This window comes from Orbicella faveolata, unplaced genomic scaffold (genome assembly GCF_042242905.1).
Source record: "Orbicella faveolata isolate gen_17 unplaced genomic scaffold, um_ofav_v1 contig_34, whole genome shotgun sequence".
Classification (NCBI taxonomy): Eukaryota; Metazoa; Cnidaria; class Anthozoa; order Scleractinia; family Merulinidae; genus Orbicella; species Orbicella faveolata.
The window spans coordinates 7,502,272-7,522,301 of record NW_028301563.1 but is presented as its reverse complement, the minus strand read 5'-3'; the positions used below and the strand labels follow the sequence as shown (position 1 = coordinate 7,522,301).

Below are 20,030 nucleotides of genomic sequence, written 5' to 3'. Positions count from 1 at the left end.
TTTTAATATGTATTTGAAACCTTAAGACTAAGATTGAAGCAAAGGTACTCCAACAAAACATGCAAGCAGACATTCAAACACACTATTAAAATAGGTCTGCAGTGCGTACAAGTGTGGACTACGAGCTAATTACTTGAAAGGAGAATAAACTGAATTATCTTGACAAAAAAAAAATGGAAGACATCAAGCCTTTAAGGCTAGTATAAGTGTTAATAAATGGCCTGTAGTGGATTCAAAAATAACCCTGAACTCTCAACTCAAAACTTAGCATATACATGTAGGTCAGTGATACTAGAAGCTGTGAATATGATATGTTTTAGGGAATAGTATTTACATGTAAATCTGTTCATTTAGAGGCTGAAATAATGCATTTAGAACCTTACTCAATTATTACTTTTTTCCTAGAACTCCAAAGAATATCTTATAATGGCGTCATTGTCAAAAATCTTTGCCGCCACTGCAACGTATCCCTATCAAGTGGTCAGGTCAAGGCTTCAGGTCAGGACTGAGCAGGGATTGTTTGATGTCATTGAAAATGAAGCAGCACTTCCCATGTAAAGCTTCTTAGACCAGAGGGCGTTTCAAGAGCAGTGGGTCATGGAATACACTGCATGGCTTTGTAGGACTAGTAACCAGTCTAGAGGAGGTTACCAAAGGAGGCGCGGTAACCCAGAATGTGTGGAGTTCAACTGTTGAAGGAAACTATTTGAGCTACATGTACAGTAAAATCATTGCAGTTTTTAGCTGTTCGTCCTTCGCTTATTGCAATTTAATGTTCAGGCTTTTAAAGTAAATGCTGGTAGAGTAAGGAGGGGTTGGAGGTGGGCGGGGACTCCCATTTGATTTAAAAAGGTCTTAGATGCTCGTCGTCTCGCTTAGGAGTGTACATCACGGATTTTGGTCTCAGTTAGGGTGTTCACACTATTTTTCGCCGTCAGAGTATCTTTTAGGGTGCACTCTCGAGAAGAAATAAAACGGAAAAGTAACAAGAAAAATGCTGTCATTTCCGTTTCAAATGGTATTTTTTGGGGTCGAATAAAGCGCGAGCTACGCGTCATGGGAAGAACACACCTCACTTTAAAGAACAGATTCAAAATCGAATCGAATCCCGTTGACGCTCTGATTTTTTTCAGGCTTCTTCTTTCCAATTGCTTAAATTGGAAAATTTATTGCGATGATCACTCTTCACTTTCACCTACAACTGCAGTTCAAATATGAGTTATTTCATATATACTTCACGTGGTTAACAATGTTTGAAAAAAAAACACCAGTGAAAGAAAGAGCAAAATTAATTAAATGTTACAAGCAAACACAGACAACAAAGCAGCGAGATGGAAAACGAAATAAAAACAAAACAAACAAACAATGGAAGCAAGCAAACATTAAAACGAGATAACGAGCATGCAAACTAGGAAACAGACATCAAAACAAGCAAAGGAACAAACAAGCAAAGTAACAAACATAAACAAACAAACAAACAAACAAACACGAAAACTTGGAAAGACGAAAAAAAGATATTACCAACAAAGAAGCCAACTCGAAACTAAATTGTGAAATCAATAAAAAATCAAAGAAGCAACTAGCAACTGTCTGTTCTTATTATTAAATAATTTTTTGTTTTTGTTTTTCAGAGTGACTCCAGCTTGTGCGCTTACCTTAATGGCGTACGAAAGCGTAATTCACGCTCTAATGCCGTCCAGTTAGCATCGAGAGAATTAATAATGAAATAGAAAAATGCCAGAGCAGTCTGAACGATGTTCTTTATACCTCAAATGTTCCAGCTGGACCCTTGGTTTGAGGAAAAGGATTTAGTTGGAAGTGGCCATCGTTCAGGAAAAATCTAGAAATGGGTGTATACTTTTTTTACCGCAGTTTTAATATTAAAGAACAGCTACAAATGATAAGAAAAGAGGTGAAAAACTCTCAAAAGGCATTGTAATGGAGCTGGAATTTCGTCCGGTTTGACGCAACAACAAGCCTTATTGCTTGATGCATGTTCTTATTGGTCGTTCCTTGGTTACGCGCTTGATTAACAACTTGAGTCTGGGACGGGTCGACTCAGGCTGAATATTATCAATCTTGACATTGAATGATCTTTGGAATGCCTCTAAATTAGTATTATTAGTAAGGTGTTGTACATGATCTACTGCATTCCGCGCGACATCACTCGAGTGAGTGTAGAGTCACGTGTACTATAATACTACAGTTGCATAGCAAGAATACAATTGGTAATAGAAAAGAAGAAAATCCATTAAAAAATCCCTGCGGAGCTTACACTCTCCCCTTCCAAAACGCGGAAGAATGACAGAGAACAAACAAAAAAATCTAGCTGTAAAGAACATATTTTGACCGCAAATTGTGAACCTCGTGCCCCTCATCTCCCTTGATTTCTACAACATGAAACAATCTGTGTATCTTAAATGTGTGCACGGTCAAACTGAGCCTGCAAAGGTCCAGCATTAGAGGGATCACCTCATAATATAATATTGTCTTTAATAAACCTTTTTTTCGCTTGGGCGGTTCGTTTTCCCATTACAGACCACGTGATATTCTCTAGAGAATTGCTCTTTTATCCATCGAGAAATTATTCACGGGGCAAGGGACAATTTGGAAATTGTCTGAAACTGGGCAAGAAGCCGCCCAGTCGAAAAAGGTCTAATGCTAAGCAAATTCCTTCTCTAGTTCCACTTGCTTGTTTTTCGGGTACCCGGGCCTGTTAGGAATCGCAAAGAAAAAAATTAAAAAGAACAATGACAGTAAACGTATACAGCTGTCACTCGATGTCTAGGTTTTACAGTAAGGGCATTTGTAACTGGATTAGTCAGCGCTGCAGTAACGGGCGGGACAACTCCTTGGGGGAGTCAAGTTGTAGATATAGTAGGAGCTGCAGTTCTTTACTTGAATGGGGAATGGTTCGTGATAACAGTTTCCATTCTTATTAATGCAGACATTTCTTGTGACTGTACCCTCAGCCACTGTAGGATGACCACCACTCAACCAGATAGGATAGGCTGTATCACAACGGAACTCCAGTGGACATGTGGTCACCATTTTTGTGCCTGCAGCTCCTTGGAAGCGATACCAGCCATTGAGGGTGTTGTCACATTTGGCGTCACCTTGTGTTTCGTAGTCATGTTCTCTTTTTGCATCGGACAGATTTTGGTAATTTTGACATACATCAACTAAAGGAAATACAAAAATGTGTAAATAAATATGTGATAAGCAAAGAAGACATTTGAACAAGTACGAAAAAAGGAAATCAATGGAATACGTAATTAAGAATTGATTCATGCTTTAGCGTGCATCGTAGAGTTGCTCGATGCGCAGTCAGGAGAAACTCTAGCGTCTTTAATGCTCTCCGACTTTTCGTTTGGCGTATGAAATACATAAAAGAGCTAAATTTCCATTGGGGTAAATTACGTGACATAGGAAGAGGTGTACTAATAGAACATTTTCGTATTCTCGGTATTGGACTGAAACTGCAATCATGGACAAATTGCATGTGTTGGAAAATTTGCCAAAACATGAACTTATAACCGTAATACCTACAGAATAAGTGTCAGCACCCCCATTCCCCCTTTCAATGTTGGAAAATGGTATAATGCAAACTTGTGTTAGATGAAAGTGTTAAGTTAAAATTGCATAGGGGTGAGGAGGGGCAAAATGTAAAAAGAGTGACGTTTTCTACAATTGCAAGTGACTAAGGTTGTAGCTTGCCATGGAGGCTGGTGCGGGGAAATATCATTAAATAAAGATAAATATCATTTGCATTTGAAAAGACTCCTCGCATTAACCTCAGTATCAAGCTAGTTCCAGTCCAATACCGAGAATACCAAAATGGCCAATTGACTTGTGTCTTACACATAATGGAGGATGGAGCGGATAGCAACTTCTCACGGACAGGTTGTAACTAATTTTAAGCAACGAAGGATACTCATGTTATGAACCAAATTATATTGTACCTTCACAGGTTGCACCGTTCTTTACGAATCCATCTTTGCACTGGCAATTGTACGATCCATGCGTATTACTGCACACAGAGTTGCCAACGGCAGCACATGGGTTCTGCGCATCACACTCATTGATATCTGGGAGATAGAATGTGATATTATTGTTATATTTAAGCCAACGGTCAAATATGTGATTGTTTCCCCGTCGGTTTTCCACTCCAAGGGTTTATGAAACCGACTCTGTGTGTTAAGCATTGTCAGTAATGCTGTGCTATTTTTTCCTCACTCGTACCGGCCTGACCCTAGTCCAAAGGAGGAGTGGGTGGACAGAAGCACTCTCTGGGTTTTCTTGGTAGTAAGACATGGAAAGTTCATTTTACGTATAATGATATCTCTTGGCTTGCTTAAGAATTCCTACCAGATAAGTTGTCGTTTTTTCTGTTATTATGACGTCATGTGATGTCATTTAGCCGGCCATGTTGGATCCACTAACTAGAATTTCAAAATTATTTTCTCAGAAATAACACTCAAACTGCGGTGACAAACATGACAATAAAACGCATGTTGGAAAACAAAATTCATTTAACTTGGCGTTTCGTATGTTTCGACATACATCTTCAGAAGTGACAGTTTAGGATAGTAGTAACAACCGAATTTTAGATAAGTAATTAACAATAACAATGACAGGAGCTGGGAAAACTTTGCACATTAAAAGATGCAAATTAATAACGACAAAGTGTTTCGCCGCTAACATTATCATTTAGGGAAGGTTTCAGCTCCCTAATTAGTAAAGTCTCCTTTATCTTGGAATGTGTATCTGGCACACCTTTTGCTAATGTCTCAAAAGTGGTCCCATTTTAAGTTGTGACCAGTTGACGTTACGTGATTGACAGATACTTTAATAACGAAAAGTGAGCGTGCGGATGAGGTTTGCTTTTTATTTCCTAGGTGTGAAGGAGTTACATTTTGTGTACAGGCCGGAAAAGGTCTTCTTTCGGTAAGTAGATGTTGACAAAGTATGACTGTGGCGTTTGATGAGGATATCCAGGAAAGGGATTGTACTGTTCTCGTCAAATTCAACGGTGAATTTGATATTTGCGTGACGATAGTTATAGTGTAGAAACTGAGTTGCTATGTCTTACTGTCGAACAAGGTGAAGGTATCGTCAACGTATCGAAACCGAATGGAAGGGCGAGCGTTGTTGTTAAGAACCCTTTTCTCTTCAAAATGGCACATAAAGATATTGGCCAAAACAGGACCTAAAGGAAAGCCCGTTGCCACACCGTCAATTTGGTGTTTTATTGTCATGTTTGTCACCGCAGTTTGTATGTTATTTCTTATTAAGCTAAGATGGCCAAAGAAAAGGAGTATTTTCTCAGGAGGTCAGTAAAAAATCGTAAGATGTTTGAAAATTACTCCAAAATAATAATGATAGTGAAATGATACTAATTCTTCAATGTTGTCGAAGAAAACAAGAAAAAAGGAATTTTTTTAAAGACGACCCAACAGGCCATTTCAGAATTACTTTTTGCCTCTTTCCCAAAGGGAGTCTTGGTGCCGAGCCTTTTGCATGCAAATTAAATTCGTTTTCATCTTAACGGTTGTGTACCAGGCCTCGTTTTAGTCCAACTTGGAAATAGCCCATTTGACATAAACTTCTCTATTTGGCTTGACTTGGATATCTCTGGTAATGTCAAATGGCGTGAAAAAACAGACGACATACCAAAATTTTGAAAAAGGATGAATGAATTGACACTGAAAAAAATTCTAACCCCAAAGGCCAAGCGTTTAAGGTCTTTTGTTAAGCATAAGTGCTTCTTTCAGGGCAGTTTCTTACAGGATACTTTCTAAATAAAATAAGTACAGTTCATAGTAAGTAACCTGGTGATCCACTAAATTCTGTGCCACCAAATAACCTATAACTTGTGATCATTAATTATTTGAACATTACATTATTAGTCTCACCTGTGCAGTTGTGTCCATCTCCAGTATATCCTGGATTACACGTACAGTTGTATGAACCATGAATATTAACACAGTCAGCATTGGCATGACACTTGTGCGAAGCTGAAGTGCATTCGTCAACATCTGAGAAAAGAAAGCGACAACAACGAATTATTTACCTCGTGTTTTATGCAGACTAATGATCTCAACTCCAAACTGCTTTTGGTGTTTTTTTGGTTAAAGGGTCTCATTATAGAAGACGGTTTTCGTTTATGTTGTGTTATCCTTCAGTTTTTAGCTAGAGTATTCTCAAACAACATAAAAAGATAAGTAGTCAATAACATTTTTATACAAGAAAAGGTAATGCTTAACTTTTAATCGCGGGTTAGTGTCATCCGGCTTACGAAAAACCCGACCCAGGACGCTAATTGGATTTTGGTAACTCATGGATGGGGGGAACGAGGGAAATACGACTCAATAACTTAAGGGTTAATTAAATCATGGAAATAACAGTCGATATTGTGAGAAGATAACCAGTGTCGCTAGGCTGTGATAATGCATTGGCGAGATGAAAGTAGCAATGTATGTTGACAGACTGATGTACATTTTAGGACACTGGCTGGTTGTTTCTTTGCAGGAAAACTTCACCGATGATACCATAACGTAAACTGTCTTACCCTCTGTACAATGTTGACCCTTGAATTCAGGAGAACACAAACATCGATATCCTTTGTTGGTAAATCCCGCCTGGCACGTGCCGTTGTTCTGACACGGTTTCTCTCCACAGGCATTCTTAGCCAAGAAGAAAGAAAGATAAAATTTTGAGTTAAATTCTCATTTTATTCCCAAATTTACTCCGTTTAGTTTCTATGAAGACCTAAAGACAGACAGACAGACAGACAACCTTTATCGATGCACGACACCGTAATGATTCGATTTAGCACCCAGGGTGCTTTTTTTTTTGGTAGCTCAAGGGAGGGCGTTTATTCGAGAAGGCCGCTTATTCGGGATAGGGCAGGAGTACCCAACGACACTTTAACTGGAAATTTAATATATGACTTCCCAAGCACTGATTCTGTGCTCCCACGTCAATTACCATTAATAATCAACTTTCCTGGGAAAAAAATATCCGCTCTTCACTGCTAGCAAGATCGACTTTATTTCATAAAACTCCCAGCCAGACATAATGAAAATTTTGAATACCGAGCTAGAAAAATGGCAATTAGCCAAGTAGCCAGCCAGCAGTAAAGGGTAACATTGTAAATGCCAGCAAGGCAATTATTGGCGAAAAAATGTTCTGGTCAGCGTTTTGACCTAGATTAAAAACAAACGCATTGTTTAGGACCTTTATTCAACAGCCTATTGTCTGTTGACTATTATTAGAGATAAATTAGCAATATGTGGTTATTTTTGCCGCTATGAGCAAAATGTACACTATGATTATGTTATCACTTAAAAACAATACAACTAACCATTTATGTCTTAAGCGGATCGGACAAGGTGTCTCCCAGCTCGTTGTTTTCCGATACTTCAGATGCCTTCCAGGTTCAGGATACGTGTGACAGTTTGGCACTTTACGTTCTCACATCTAAAACGGTTCACACTTATGTTTAAAATAAGATCCCTCTAATCCTTCTAGACATTCAGATCAAACTTGCTTTCACCAAAGAAATGTCTGTTGCAAAATTACTTTTATATAACGCTGTAACGGAAATGAACAAAAAATAATATTGAAGTCCTTTACTACTACATATCAGCCTTACTTCTACATTACTAGCCCAATAATGATTGTAATTTCAACAACAGCAACACACTTTATATGTTTACCCCGATTTAGTAGTTTACAATTATTTCTAATGATTTTTTTGAAAAATAAAGGGTTATGCCAGCTCCTTAAAACAACCAAAGGGAGCTGGTTTAGTGCTGATTAGTAACACCATGTTTACCTCAAAAGTATTGAAAAACGTGTTTTTCTTTTTCTTTGGACAACTGTCTTCTCTGAGCTTCCCACTCTGGAATTGCGAGATAAAAGTGTATAAACCACATTAGAATCTTTATCATAAAACGAGTAAAAAAAAAATCTTGATAATACATACCTTGAATGTTGGTGATCCATCTCAGTCCATGTCACTGATCCATGCCTTACCCAAGACTGCAAAGCACTGTCAACACAACTTTCACAAATTAATTTAACTTGAAAGCTAAACAACCAAGGACACTCACATTCCTAGAGGTAGTTTACCGTAAAAATTTCATAAATACCCATTGAATGGATGTTCAAAGCCGTTCACCGTGAAAGTTTCACACAGTTAAGTGCAAAGTTTCGCAGCAAAGACCCCGGCATTGTTGGGATGTTATAGGCTGTTTACCGTAAAAGTTTCACACAGTTAAGTGCAAAGTTTCGCAGCAAAGACCCCGGCATTGTTGGGATGTTACAGGCCGTTCACCGTAAAAGTTTCACACAGTTAAGTGCAAACATTCGCAGCAGAGACCCCGGCATTGTTGGGATGTTACAGGCCGTTCACCGTGAAAGTTTCACACAGTTAAGTGCAAACATTCGCAGCAAAGACCCCGGCATTGTTGGGATGTTACAGGCCGTTCACCGTAAAAGTTTCACACAGTTAAGTGCAAACATTCGCAGCAAAGACCCCGGCATTGTTGGGATGTTACAGGCCGTTCACCGTAAAAGTTTCACACAATTAAGTGCAAACATTCGCAGCAAAGACCCCGGCATTGTTGGGATGTTACAGGCCGGTCACCGTAAAAGTTTCACACAGTTAAGTGCAAAGTTTCGCAGCAAAGACCCCGGCATTGTTAGGATGTTATAGGCCGTTCACCGTAAAAGTTTCACACAGTTAAGTGCAAAGTTTCGCAGCAAAGACCCCGGCATTGTTGGGATGTTACAGGCCGTTCACCGTAAAAGTTTCACACAGTTAAGTGCAAAGTTTCGCAGCAAAGACCCCGGCATTGTTGGGATGTTACAGGCCGTTCACCGTAAAAGTTTCACACAGTTAAGTGCAAACATTCGCAGCAGAGACCCCGGCATTGTTGGGATGTTACAGGCCGTTCACCGTGAAAGTTTCACACAGTTAAGTGCAAACATTCGCAGCAAAGACCCCGGCATTGTTGGGATGTTACAGGCCGTTCACCGTAAAAGTTTCACACAGTTAAGTGCAAAGTTTCGCAGCAAAGACCCCGGCATTGTTAGGATGTTATAGGCCGTTCACCGTAAAAGTTTCACACAGTTAAGTGCAAAGTTTCGCAGCAAAGACCCCGGCATTGTTGGGATGTTACAGGCCGTTCACCGTAAAAGTTTCACACAGTTAAGTGCAAAGTTTCGCAGCAAAGACCCCGGCATTGTTGGGATGTTACAGGCCGTTCACCGTAAAAGTTTCACACAGTTAAGTGCAAACATTCGCAGCAAAGACCCCGGCATTGTTGGGATGTTACAGGCCGTTCACCGTAAAAGTTTCACACAATTAAGTGCAAACATTCGCAGCAAAGACCCCGGCATTGTTGGGATGTTACAGGCCGGTCACCGTAAAAGTTTCACACAGTTAAGTGCAAAGTTTCGCAGCAAAGACCCCAGCATTGTTAGGATGTTACAGGCCGTTCACCGTAAAAGTTTCACACAGTTAAGTGCAAACATTCGCAGCAAAGACCCCGGCATTGTTGGGATGTTACAGGCCGTTCACCGTAAAAGTTTCACACAGTTAAGTGCAAACATTCGCAGCAAAGACCCCGGCATTGTTGGGATGTTACAGGCCGTTCACCGTAAAAGTTTCACACAATTAAGTGCAAACATTCGCAGCAAAGACCCCGGCATTGTTGGGATGTTACAGGCCGTTCACCGTAAAAGTTTCACACAGTTAAGTGCAAAGTTTCGCAGCAAAGACCCCAGCATTGTTAGGATGTTACAGGCCGTTCACCGTAAAAGTTTCACACAGTTAAGTGCAAACATTCGCAGCAAAGACCCCGGCATTGTTGGGATGTTACAGGCCGTTCACCGTAAAAGTTTCACACAATTAAGTGCAAAGTTTCGCAGCAAAGACCCCGGCATTGTTGGGATGTTACAGGCCGTTCACCGTGAAAGTTTCACACAGTTAAGTGCAAAGTTTTGCAGCAAAGACCCCGGCATTGTTGGGATGTTACAGGCCGTTCACCGTAAAAGTTTCACACAGTTAAGTGCAAAGTTTCGCAGCAAAGACCCCGGCATTGTTGGGATGATACAGGCCGTTGACCGTAAAAGTTTCACACAGTTAAGTGCAAACATTCGCAGCAAAGACCCCGGCATTGTTGGGATGTTAAAGGCCGTTCACAGTAAAAGTATTGCTATTAACAGCATCATTACTCGTTAACTCGTTAACAAAATGTATCAATCAGATCAATGTAATGTCATAAATATACACTGGACGATCAGCATAAAAGATTCACAAAGTTAATCTCGTGATTTCATCAACAAATTTGCTCATCTTTTCTCGGGTACCAGTCCATGACATCGGGTAACGTTTGCAGCATCTTTAGCTGTGCTTCTTATAGTTCACGCAGTTAATTTTACACCTGAAAAATGATATGTTTTAGAAAATGTAACATACTGCACAATCCCTCTTATATCGGCGTCCTCCCCCCGTCCACACACACACACATGCATCCAAATACGCATACAGCCACGGACATATAATAATATACAAAACTGGTGATACTATCGGGCCCCTCAATGTAAGATCTAGATCAAGAACTATGTTCACAAAAATAGCTCATTCATGAGAGAATTCAATGAAATGTCTTAGATTTTAACTGATGTTACATTGCTGAAAATTACATTCCCTGGGGCAAGTCAAAGAAGCAAGGATTTAACTGTTTAAGAAAAATAATTGTGGAATAATTTTTTACCGCTTATTTCGTCATCAAACTATAACCCAGAAGCGTGAATTCAGTGAATGGTGTGATCTGGTACCACGCCCCTCCCCTATTTTTTCGTGTGCCATGTTTCGCGCTTTGCCTAAGCTACATGAACTGAACCGCGCGATGATTGTTCCACCACAAAATCACTGTCTGTGCCATCATAAAAAAGAAGGACAATAAGGCGAAATGTCTCCATTTCCGGCAACAACGCAGGCATGCAAAATAACTTGTTCTCTAACAGAAACTGAATGTGCGAAAAACACGCGCGTTAACAAATGGGAACGCATAAGAAATTAAATTACACATTATTCTCCTGGCGCTATCGACACCGAAAGAACGAAGCCTGGAATGACATGATTGTCTTCTGGTCTTTTCTCACCTTTGACATGGCAAGCCTTTGTATTCCCTTTTAAATCCCAAAGTACAGTACAATTAGCATTGAACTAGGTCAATCAGGTGTGTTGGTCAACAGCTCTTTCAGGGCAAATTTTCGGCGATACCAAAAGGCAGCAATAGGTAATCAGCCTTCAGTTATATAAAGAACACGACCGGACTTCAGTAAAGAAACCGATGGAAACAATACTTTCTTACACCGGAAAAAAATAATCATTTCAATATCTCGTCAGTTGTCCAAGACGCGGCAAATGTGTTTCAATAGCTCATGTTTTAACGTTCGACGCGTTAAAAAGCGGTCATCATCGACTGCAGCACCGGGATCGGATTTTACTGGTCGTTAAAATTACAGAATTGAAATTACACTTGGAAGTAGGATCACTGTGGATGAATGCACTGACAATTTCGAAAACCCTTCCAAGTTCTGAGACATATCAGGCCTTTTCTTGCTTTCACTGTCTTCACTGAAGCTGCACTTTCCGTTGGGTTTGAAATACAATACAGTGGCGAATACAGTGTGAAAACCTGCGCCGGCTTTTCCCGCACACATTGCGTAAACATTATCACTGAATATTAAATATATAGGCTGATTCAGCTAGTTCAACTCCAAAGTAGTTCTTACCTGAACCTTTGAATTTATCAGTGGAGTCCTCAGAGTTCTCTGGCTGCCAAACCCTCAAACAACTGGTCGGCAAAATCTGATCACGCTTGAAACCGACCGTTGGACACAAAATTATACGGGAACAATATTTTAGTTACAAAATATTACGAGGTTACCCGAGTCCCACCGGGCCTCAGGCAAAAATGTGAAAAGACTGCACGAACCAACAAACGTCATCACCAGATAACCAGTTTTCTCAAGGTAGAACATGAAAGCAGAACAGACGATGATTTTCCGCGACCGGATCAACGGTGGTGAAACATGCAACTGAACGTGGGAAAAAGGAGCGTCAAGGGAAAAGAAACCGATCTAATTTCACACTATAAATGACAGCAGAACAGACTTCTATTGTTTGCTGGTAAATAAAACTTTAATAAACAACTAACATTATATTGTAAGCATGTTTTCAAACAAAAGGTCAAGCAGTCAGAGAGTGTCAAGTGACACACTTCAGTCAGTGATCTCATCCGGAAAGTAATTTCCAGCCAGAACTGATTAGTAAAACCACAATGTAAGCTATTTGAACACCAAAAAAAATTTTCCAGCTAGCTAGCTCTCGATAAGCTAAATTCTCAGCAAGATTCTGTTTAATGCTAAAATTCCCAGCCAGCTCAACTTTAGTCTGCAGAGCGGATATTTTGCGGAGCGGATCTGACGGGTACTCCTAATAGGGCGCTTATTTCTTTCTTGAGAAACAGGCGAATGTTCAAAACAAAACTTTAATACGGTATTTGTTAACAGAAACTGTAACAGTAACAAATATACGGTAGATGTTCAGTTAACTTGAGGGAATTTTAATCATTTCGACGCCACTTACGTGTCACTTACGGTTCATCAGTACGTAAATAAAAGCTTTCTGGTGTGGCGTCTTCGACGTCCGAATCTGTGATCTCGAAAAAAGAATCCTTATCGCGTGAAAATAAAATAATTGCTCATCGTAACGAAAGGGAATGGTAGCCCTTGTGGGAATAGGGGCGCTTATTAATAAAAACACATTCGAAGTAGGGCGCCAATTCGAAAGGAGGCGCTTATTGGAAGGAGGGCGCTAAATCGAATCATTATGGGGTAATGCATAATAAAATTAAAATAATGTAAAATAAAATTAAACTTCGTACAAAGTTTATACATGATAGATACAGTTCATCTAAAATTCTACTAACATAAGATTTTACAAACTGAATGGGATTAATTAACTAATTTTGCTATTAATTAAGCTAAGCATATCAGAAAAGTTGATCTTTCGCTCAGCTACTTCATATTTTCCGCTCTTTGATGGTTTCAGATGAATTTGATTATAAACCTAATTTGATTAGAAACCACACACTAACCTTTAATCCACGATAAATGTAATTTTGCATTGACTTTAGATCATTAGGGTATTCAAAGTGAGTTGAATTATTCAGTTCACAATTAGTGATCGCCGGAGACCTTAATTCCATGTTATAACTGACACAGTTGGGTTCCATAAAGCAGAGAGCTCCGCAGAAGTCTTTGAAAACGGACTCCACAGTTTTCATTACGTGGTTAATAAGTCGTTTGCCTTGAAACGAGAGCGCGGATCGGAACTCCAGTTGACGGCACGGGTCTGTTGAGTAAAGAGTCAGATGATCGATAATTATCATAAGCATTCAGTTTGATTTTCTTGAATACATGCAGTAACCACCCCCATACAAGTGATTGGTTTTAAGAGAGGTTCCTCCTCCAAGATGATGTCTTATTAAGGAATATGCCCCCCCCCTCCCTCCCTCTTAGGTGGGGTCATCTTATGTGACTCCTCTTAGAGAGGGGCCTTATCATGTATCGCGCGAGGGACTCCCTGGTGGATGCCTCCACCGGGGGTACCCAATGAGGAAGTGGAGTGTTCCCCCAGAAGCCTTCCAATACGGCTCAACGGTTTTCATCGCGTTGGCCATAAGTCGTTTTCCAAGCATGACACGATAGCTGGCTCGGACTGAATTCCAGTTTGCGGCAGGGTTCTGTCAAGAGACAGATTGTCGAAAACTGCCATTGAAATTTGAATTTGCTGTAATCATGATAGCCGCGAGCTACTATGCCAAGAACAGGAGACAATATAGCGTCTTTAGTTACTTAAATGTCTTCAACAACATGGCGGAAATCCATGAAAAGATCGAAAGGCACGATGGTTCACTGGTGCTTACGTCGCCGGAAGTGCATTCGAAGTACTCATCTTCACATTTGCTGAATACGTATAGGTAGTGGCATGAATGCCAGGGTAGTGAAGGATTTTGACCTCAAGTTTAAATTGGAGTCAAAAGGCTCGCATAATTTTTAGGGAATATTTTTCTTTTGTATGAGGCTACTCCTTCCTGAGTGGTACGTAAGTGTCTTAACAGAGGGACTGCCGAGGAAACATGCTTTTTATATTCCTTGGAGGACTGCATATTTGGCGATCTCGTGCGATGAATAAATCAATTACAATCAACTACAATATTTATTGTTGCGGCAGTTGATAGAATTGCTAATGGAACAAGGTGTTTAGATCCTGTGATGTTTTAAGCGAGTATCCATGTAATTATTCGATTTTTACGACGTACTGTTTTTCAATGTGTTTTAACAATGTAGTGATCATATGAGCCCGGTTTCCGAGATCTCGCTTCCCCACTATTTTCTTCGTAAAATTTTCGATTTGTTCGTATCAGAAGCCGGGCTGACCCGGTTACAACCGAGATCTCGGCAGCCGGCCGGGCTGGAAATCGTTCCCATATGAACACTCTAAGGACCTCTCCATATGAGCCCGGTAGCCGAAACAAATTTTGTTGTCTGTCATGGCCAGAAATTCCGGACATCGAGTCTGTTAATTTTCGTGCGGCATACGTCTAGTACACATTGTAGTGGTGCATACCGCTGTTCAGTACGGCGTACTTCGGGCTCAACGACATTACAGAAAAAGTTGTTGTACAAAAAAGTGTTGTTGAACATGTAAATAACTGCTGGTCGAATTAATTACATAACAGTAAAATCTAGAGAAAATTGCCTTTCAAACGATGTCTTTTGGAGCAAAATCGGGCCATTTGCAGCCGAAATATCGCCGTGCAAAGACAGCGAATTTGGGGATTTTAGCGTGGCTGTTTACGAGCTTGCTTTCCGTCATTTTGCAAGCTTTTTAAAACCAAAAAGCAGAGCGAAGAAATCAGCATCGCAGGTGAAAATTGGTCAAATAGTACATCATACGGTGCTTTTCTTCAAGCGATCGCGGCACTTGGGATATCCCGATTATGTTGTCTGCTACAGAGGATCAAAATCTTCTTGGGATGCAAAAATGGGATTTCAAGCCACTGTTTTGTAGAGCATTGTATGGGCCAAGCTTCGAAAATAAACATCGATGAAAAGCAGGGCCAGTAACATTTGTTGATGAAAACCAACTTATCAGAATAGCCGAGGAAACTTTGAAGAACTCTACCGGATCGCGGCACTTGTTCCCGGTAAGCCAGAACGTGCTCTAATTTATTTTGTTTTATTTCTGCCATACATTTCCTTTGAGTGTTTGGCGGCCATATTGTCAAGTAACCTCGCGCGTGCGCCGTTGCGATGTCCGGAATTTCCGGCCATGTACGGGAAATTTCAGCCCAGTCGACCGGGATGAAATCCAAAGAAACACAACCAAAATGGTGGAACATAAACTTGTATCGTTCGCGGCGGTCGTAGCTTTGTGGACTCTTGTAACTTTACTAATAAAGCTAATTCGCATACTCCTAAAGTGGAAATACATACGTACAAGACAAAAAGTATGCCATTTTTGGCGCTATGTTGGGAAAGCGAAGCCATTTTGTCTAGAAAGCTTCGTCCCGGTTACCCGGACCGGCTGGAGTGTTCATATGGGAAAATTTTCATCCCGGTTTCCCAGATCTCGGCAAACGGGCCAGCCCGGCTTCTCTTATTAACACATCGAAATTTTTACAAAGGAAAGAGTGGCGAGGTGAGATCACGGAAACCAAGCCAGCCTCGGTTGACCGGGCTCATATGAAAAGGTTCTTAGACTATTCTAGCCCGGTTACCAGGACAAAACATTTTCAACTGTACGCAACCCCATGCGGTTTCACACGTGTTCAAGTTATACCTCAGGAAGTTGAATGTGTGTATACCCACAAAGCCAGCAAGAACCAAGTGGAAACTTTTAATAACAAAAATAAGTATCACAAGACTGAAATGATCAGTGTAGTGATTAGTCTCTCAGCTGGACAAAGAAGTTGAACTCAAATTTCAGTACTTACTGTTCTGCTGTTATTTCTATTCTTTGTTTATATTATTCTAGTAATTCATAGATAAATCTTGTTAATTAGTTGAAATTTACTTTTTTTATCACAATATGGAACTATTAAGCTGGAAATTAGTTCACACTTCCACTCCCGAGATCTAAAAGCTAATTCTCCTAACCGATGACCATACATTAGCTTTGCTTCTCAGGAAAATTTGGTATTATATGAGAACAATATCCACTAGATGATAGCCCCTCTACTTGACAATGTATCCAAATTGTAATAAAAATTTATCAAGTGACCAGGTGACCACTCCTGGGAACAGGGTTATGTAGTTCACATTTGATTTGTTTTAGATTCGTTCAAGAATATTAACTAGGTCAGCACCGTAGATCCTGTGTGTAGCCCTACCGTTCCGCTTCCCAAGATGAAACAGAAGGATGTTCCTTCCTGCCATTTCCAGTGCTCTTTGAGGCTGGGTACAGGTAGTACTCATAAACCACAGTTAGAGTTTAAAGGATCTTTAAATGATATTGCTGTCAATGACATTTTATTTCGTTTAAACTTACGTGTTGCAACAAGCAAGTTAAAGTTTGAGTTCCAAATCAAAGACCATTCATTACTAGGTCTGTGAGCATTCTCCTGAAAACAATCCCTTTTCCTGCGTCACAAGAGTAAACTGGATAAGGAATGTTCTTAAACTACACTTAATTCTCCTTCATAAGTTCAATTTGAGTCATGACTAAATCCTTATCGATGTTTACATTATGTGTCTCACAATAATTGTGGAATACAAAACATACATAAATAATTGTTGGGAGAACCTCAAGCTTGGAGTCCACTTTTGTAGTGAGAATGGACCATCTTACCTCGAGTCGCCCAAAAGCACATTCGATTTGGTTTCTGGCGGAACGCAGCATGTTAAAAATGACTTGTTTCGAGTTGCTGTTACGTGCGTCGTACTCTTTCATGTGGAAAGGAAGCAGTAGGTATGCTGGATCACCAATGAGATAATTCGGTATTTTAACACTTCCCTTAACTAGAGTTTGGAATGCACTTGGCAGTTTGCTGCTTCTCAGTTTGGCATAGATAGAGGAATTGAATTGGCAAAAACTTTTGTATCATGCACACTTCCTGGCCACTTGCATTCATTCAAAATCTATAATGGAACCTTTGTAGTCACACACAGCCTCTACACTTAATGAAAAGAATTGTTTGTAGCAGAAAAAATCTTGTGAGTTCCCTGATGGGCATTCAATTGGAAGATGAGTCCCATCAATGCAACCAAAAGCTTGTGTCATTCCAAATGTTGCTTAAAACTGCTACTTTCTCCCTCATACTTTCTTCATTCTCTGTAAGATGGAGATATTTTGGGCCAAGATAGTTTGGAATAGCCTGACAAACCTCACTTACAGTAGCTAATGCAGTGTTGAGTGCTAGTCCAAAACTATTAATCATTCTCAGAGGTCCGGTGTCTTTTAAAAAATACAATGCAACTGCCACCTTTGTTCCGCACTCAGTGCGCTGTGATAAGGTGACTTTGGCCTGGTGAAATGTAAGGCCTCAGCTCCGATACTAAGTTCACAAAACAAGTCCTCGACATTCGAAAGTTTTCTTCCAACATCATCTTCAGGTTCTACTCCGGTCCAGATGTTTGTCTACCACAAATCAGCTCGACCAGGTTTGTGCCAACAACTTCGCTTACTTCGTTTACATCGAGCCTTGCCTGCCGTATTTTCCACAGCAGAAGAAAGCCATTCAGCTGTAGCAACATAGCAACCGGATAGCTGACAACGGGAAGGTACGAACAATACAACTGTAGGTGGCGCCCTCTTTGTTTACCGATTTGAATTTCGCGCTGACACTCGTTCTCAGAGTCTTAAGGTGCGCCGGATTCCCGCGGGTATTTCTTTCATCTCAGTAATTGGGACGAAATTCCCTATACGAACACATGACAAAATCCATCCCGCTAACGGGCCAGCCCGGCAACCGGGCTCATATGAAGAGGTATGGGCTCCGGCTGGGGTATTTGCGTCAAAGAACTGGAAATTTTACTTATATTCGCTTGAATGACGAAATTTCACTTTCTAATGATAAATATTCAGTATCAATAATTAATTTCAGGCAGACACGAATAATTATAATATGTACGGTTTGTTTCTTTAATAGAATTTGACAACATGTTCCGTGTTTCTATCAAGTTATAGAAACACGAATATAGGTTTGGGAGAAAGAGAAATGTTCTGGGAACGTGAGTCGACTCGTGTTTCTACACTAAAATCGATAGAAACATGAGGGATATTTTTTTGTTATTTTTAGCAAATTCCGCGACAACTTGTTTACTTTGATCATCCAAAGGTAAATTCTCTTTGCCCGGATCATCATTACGTCAACAGCTCCTGCTATTTCTGTGCCAGTTCTATCGAGTTTCAGTTTAAATCTGCTAGTGCTCTATCACGAATGCCATTACGCTACTCACTCTCTATTGAGAAAAATTGTTCAATAGAAACACGATTTTAAACCAAACAGCCCGTTTATTTTATATGAGCTATTTTCTAAACGAAATTGAAACATTTTACTTTGGTAGTTTGAAATTAACCAGCACATATCTCAAGTTTATTAAGTACAGTTGGACCAGGCTAATTCGAACTGGGTTATTTCGAATTCTCTGTTATTCCGAACTCGAAACCATTTTCCTTGAATTTGTCCCTCAGTCATTTACTATTCGCGCTTACGAACTCTCGCTATCTCGAACTATTTTTCCTTTCCCCTGGGATTCGTACTTGAGGGGATACATTTTGAAAACAGAATGTAGCTCGGCTAGAAGTTTCGACCATTCTCTCTATTTTCTTCGATACGAAAGTTCAAATGTAGCAGTTAGAGGCTGAACAGAATTGAAACTGATATTTGGTGTCGTAATGAAAGAAAAGTACACATTTATCATTCTAACGAGACGATTCACTTGCCCTTGCCACACGCGGTTTGCTAACGTGAAGGACACCGGACAATAATTACGTCACTATTGATAACAAGATGGGTTTCTTATCTCAAGGACCTATTTATTCCATTACATTAACAGCAACGAATTTTAGAAAGAATGTTCCCGTCAAAGGTGTATTATATTTAATAGAGTACTATAAATTCAAGAAATTGATTCGCTAATGAGTTCCAAGGAATTATTTTGAACAGCGGGTACCTTTACAGACAAGATGCAATAAAGGTGATTATTATATTACTGAAATGAATTTCGAAATTTTATTTTCTCCAAATACCCAAATAACGGCATTTACTGATTCTCGAGGATATCTGCAGAACTTGGAAATGGAATCATAAGTAATAATAATTACACATTCGGACCAAACCGTTCCTTTTGACTTCCAACAAAAATATTCCTGAATGTTTTGGCGTGATGAAAAGCACCCGGTCACGTTGTGCTTGATTTGCTATTTGAATGTTTTCCGTCTGACAACATTATTTTAAAGATAAATTAGACTTTTCTTATAAGTATCACATAAATGCAAAGGCGAAGGGAACAAACCAACCAAAAAATACCCAAACAACGGCATTTCCTGATTCTCGAGGATATCTGCAGAACTTGGAAATGGAATTTTAAGTAATAATAATTACGCAGTCGGACCAAACCGTTCCTTTTGATTTCCAACAAAAATATTCCTGAATTTTTTAGCGTGATGAAAAGCAACCGATCACCTTGTGCTTGATTTGCTATTTGAAGCTTTTCTGCCTGGCAACATTGTTATTTTAAAGATAAATTACACTTTTTTTTACAACTATCACATAAATGTAAAGGCGAAAGGAACAAACCAACCAAAAAATAGCCTACTCACCTTCGCAATTCACTTTTGCCGTCAGTTTACACAACAGGAAGACAATAAGTGTGCTGTAGTCCATGTTGAAAATTACATTGATAGTCTTGTCGCGAGAGATAAACCCATAGCCAGA

The 20,030-nt window shown here is 39.9% G+C and overlaps 1 protein-coding gene and 2 long non-coding RNA genes across 3 annotated transcripts; all 3 read right to left on the bottom strand.

Annotated features, from left to right (window-relative positions):
* Positions 1–1,601: 1,601 nt before the first annotated feature.
* Positions 1,602–20,001, bottom strand: LOC149104508 (uromodulin-like). The gene is made up of 6 exons (XM_089271235.1): positions 19,916–20,001; positions 13,182–13,438; positions 6,572–6,686; positions 5,916–6,038; positions 3,963–4,166; positions 1,602–3,182 (listed from the first exon to the last, which is right to left on the bottom strand). Exons 1-6 carry the CDS (start codon positions 19,977–19,979, stop codon positions 2,818–2,820), a joined length of 1,128 nt encoding a protein of 375 aa, XP_089127361.1. The 5' UTR covers positions 19,980–20,001; the 3' UTR covers positions 1,602–2,817.
* Positions 7,476–8,157, bottom strand: LOC149104510 (uncharacterized). The gene is made up of 3 exons (XR_016201271.1): positions 7,991–8,157; positions 7,841–7,906; positions 7,476–7,596 (listed from the first exon to the last, which is right to left on the bottom strand). It is a non-coding gene; the product is annotated as an uncharacterized LOC149104510 (long non-coding RNA).
* On the bottom strand, positions 10,254–11,963 carry LOC149104509 (uncharacterized). The gene is made up of 2 exons (XR_016201272.1): positions 11,815–11,963; positions 10,254–10,454 (listed from the first exon to the last, which is right to left on the bottom strand). It is a non-coding gene; the product is annotated as an uncharacterized LOC149104509 (long non-coding RNA).
* Positions 20,002–20,030: the final 29 nt, after the last annotated feature.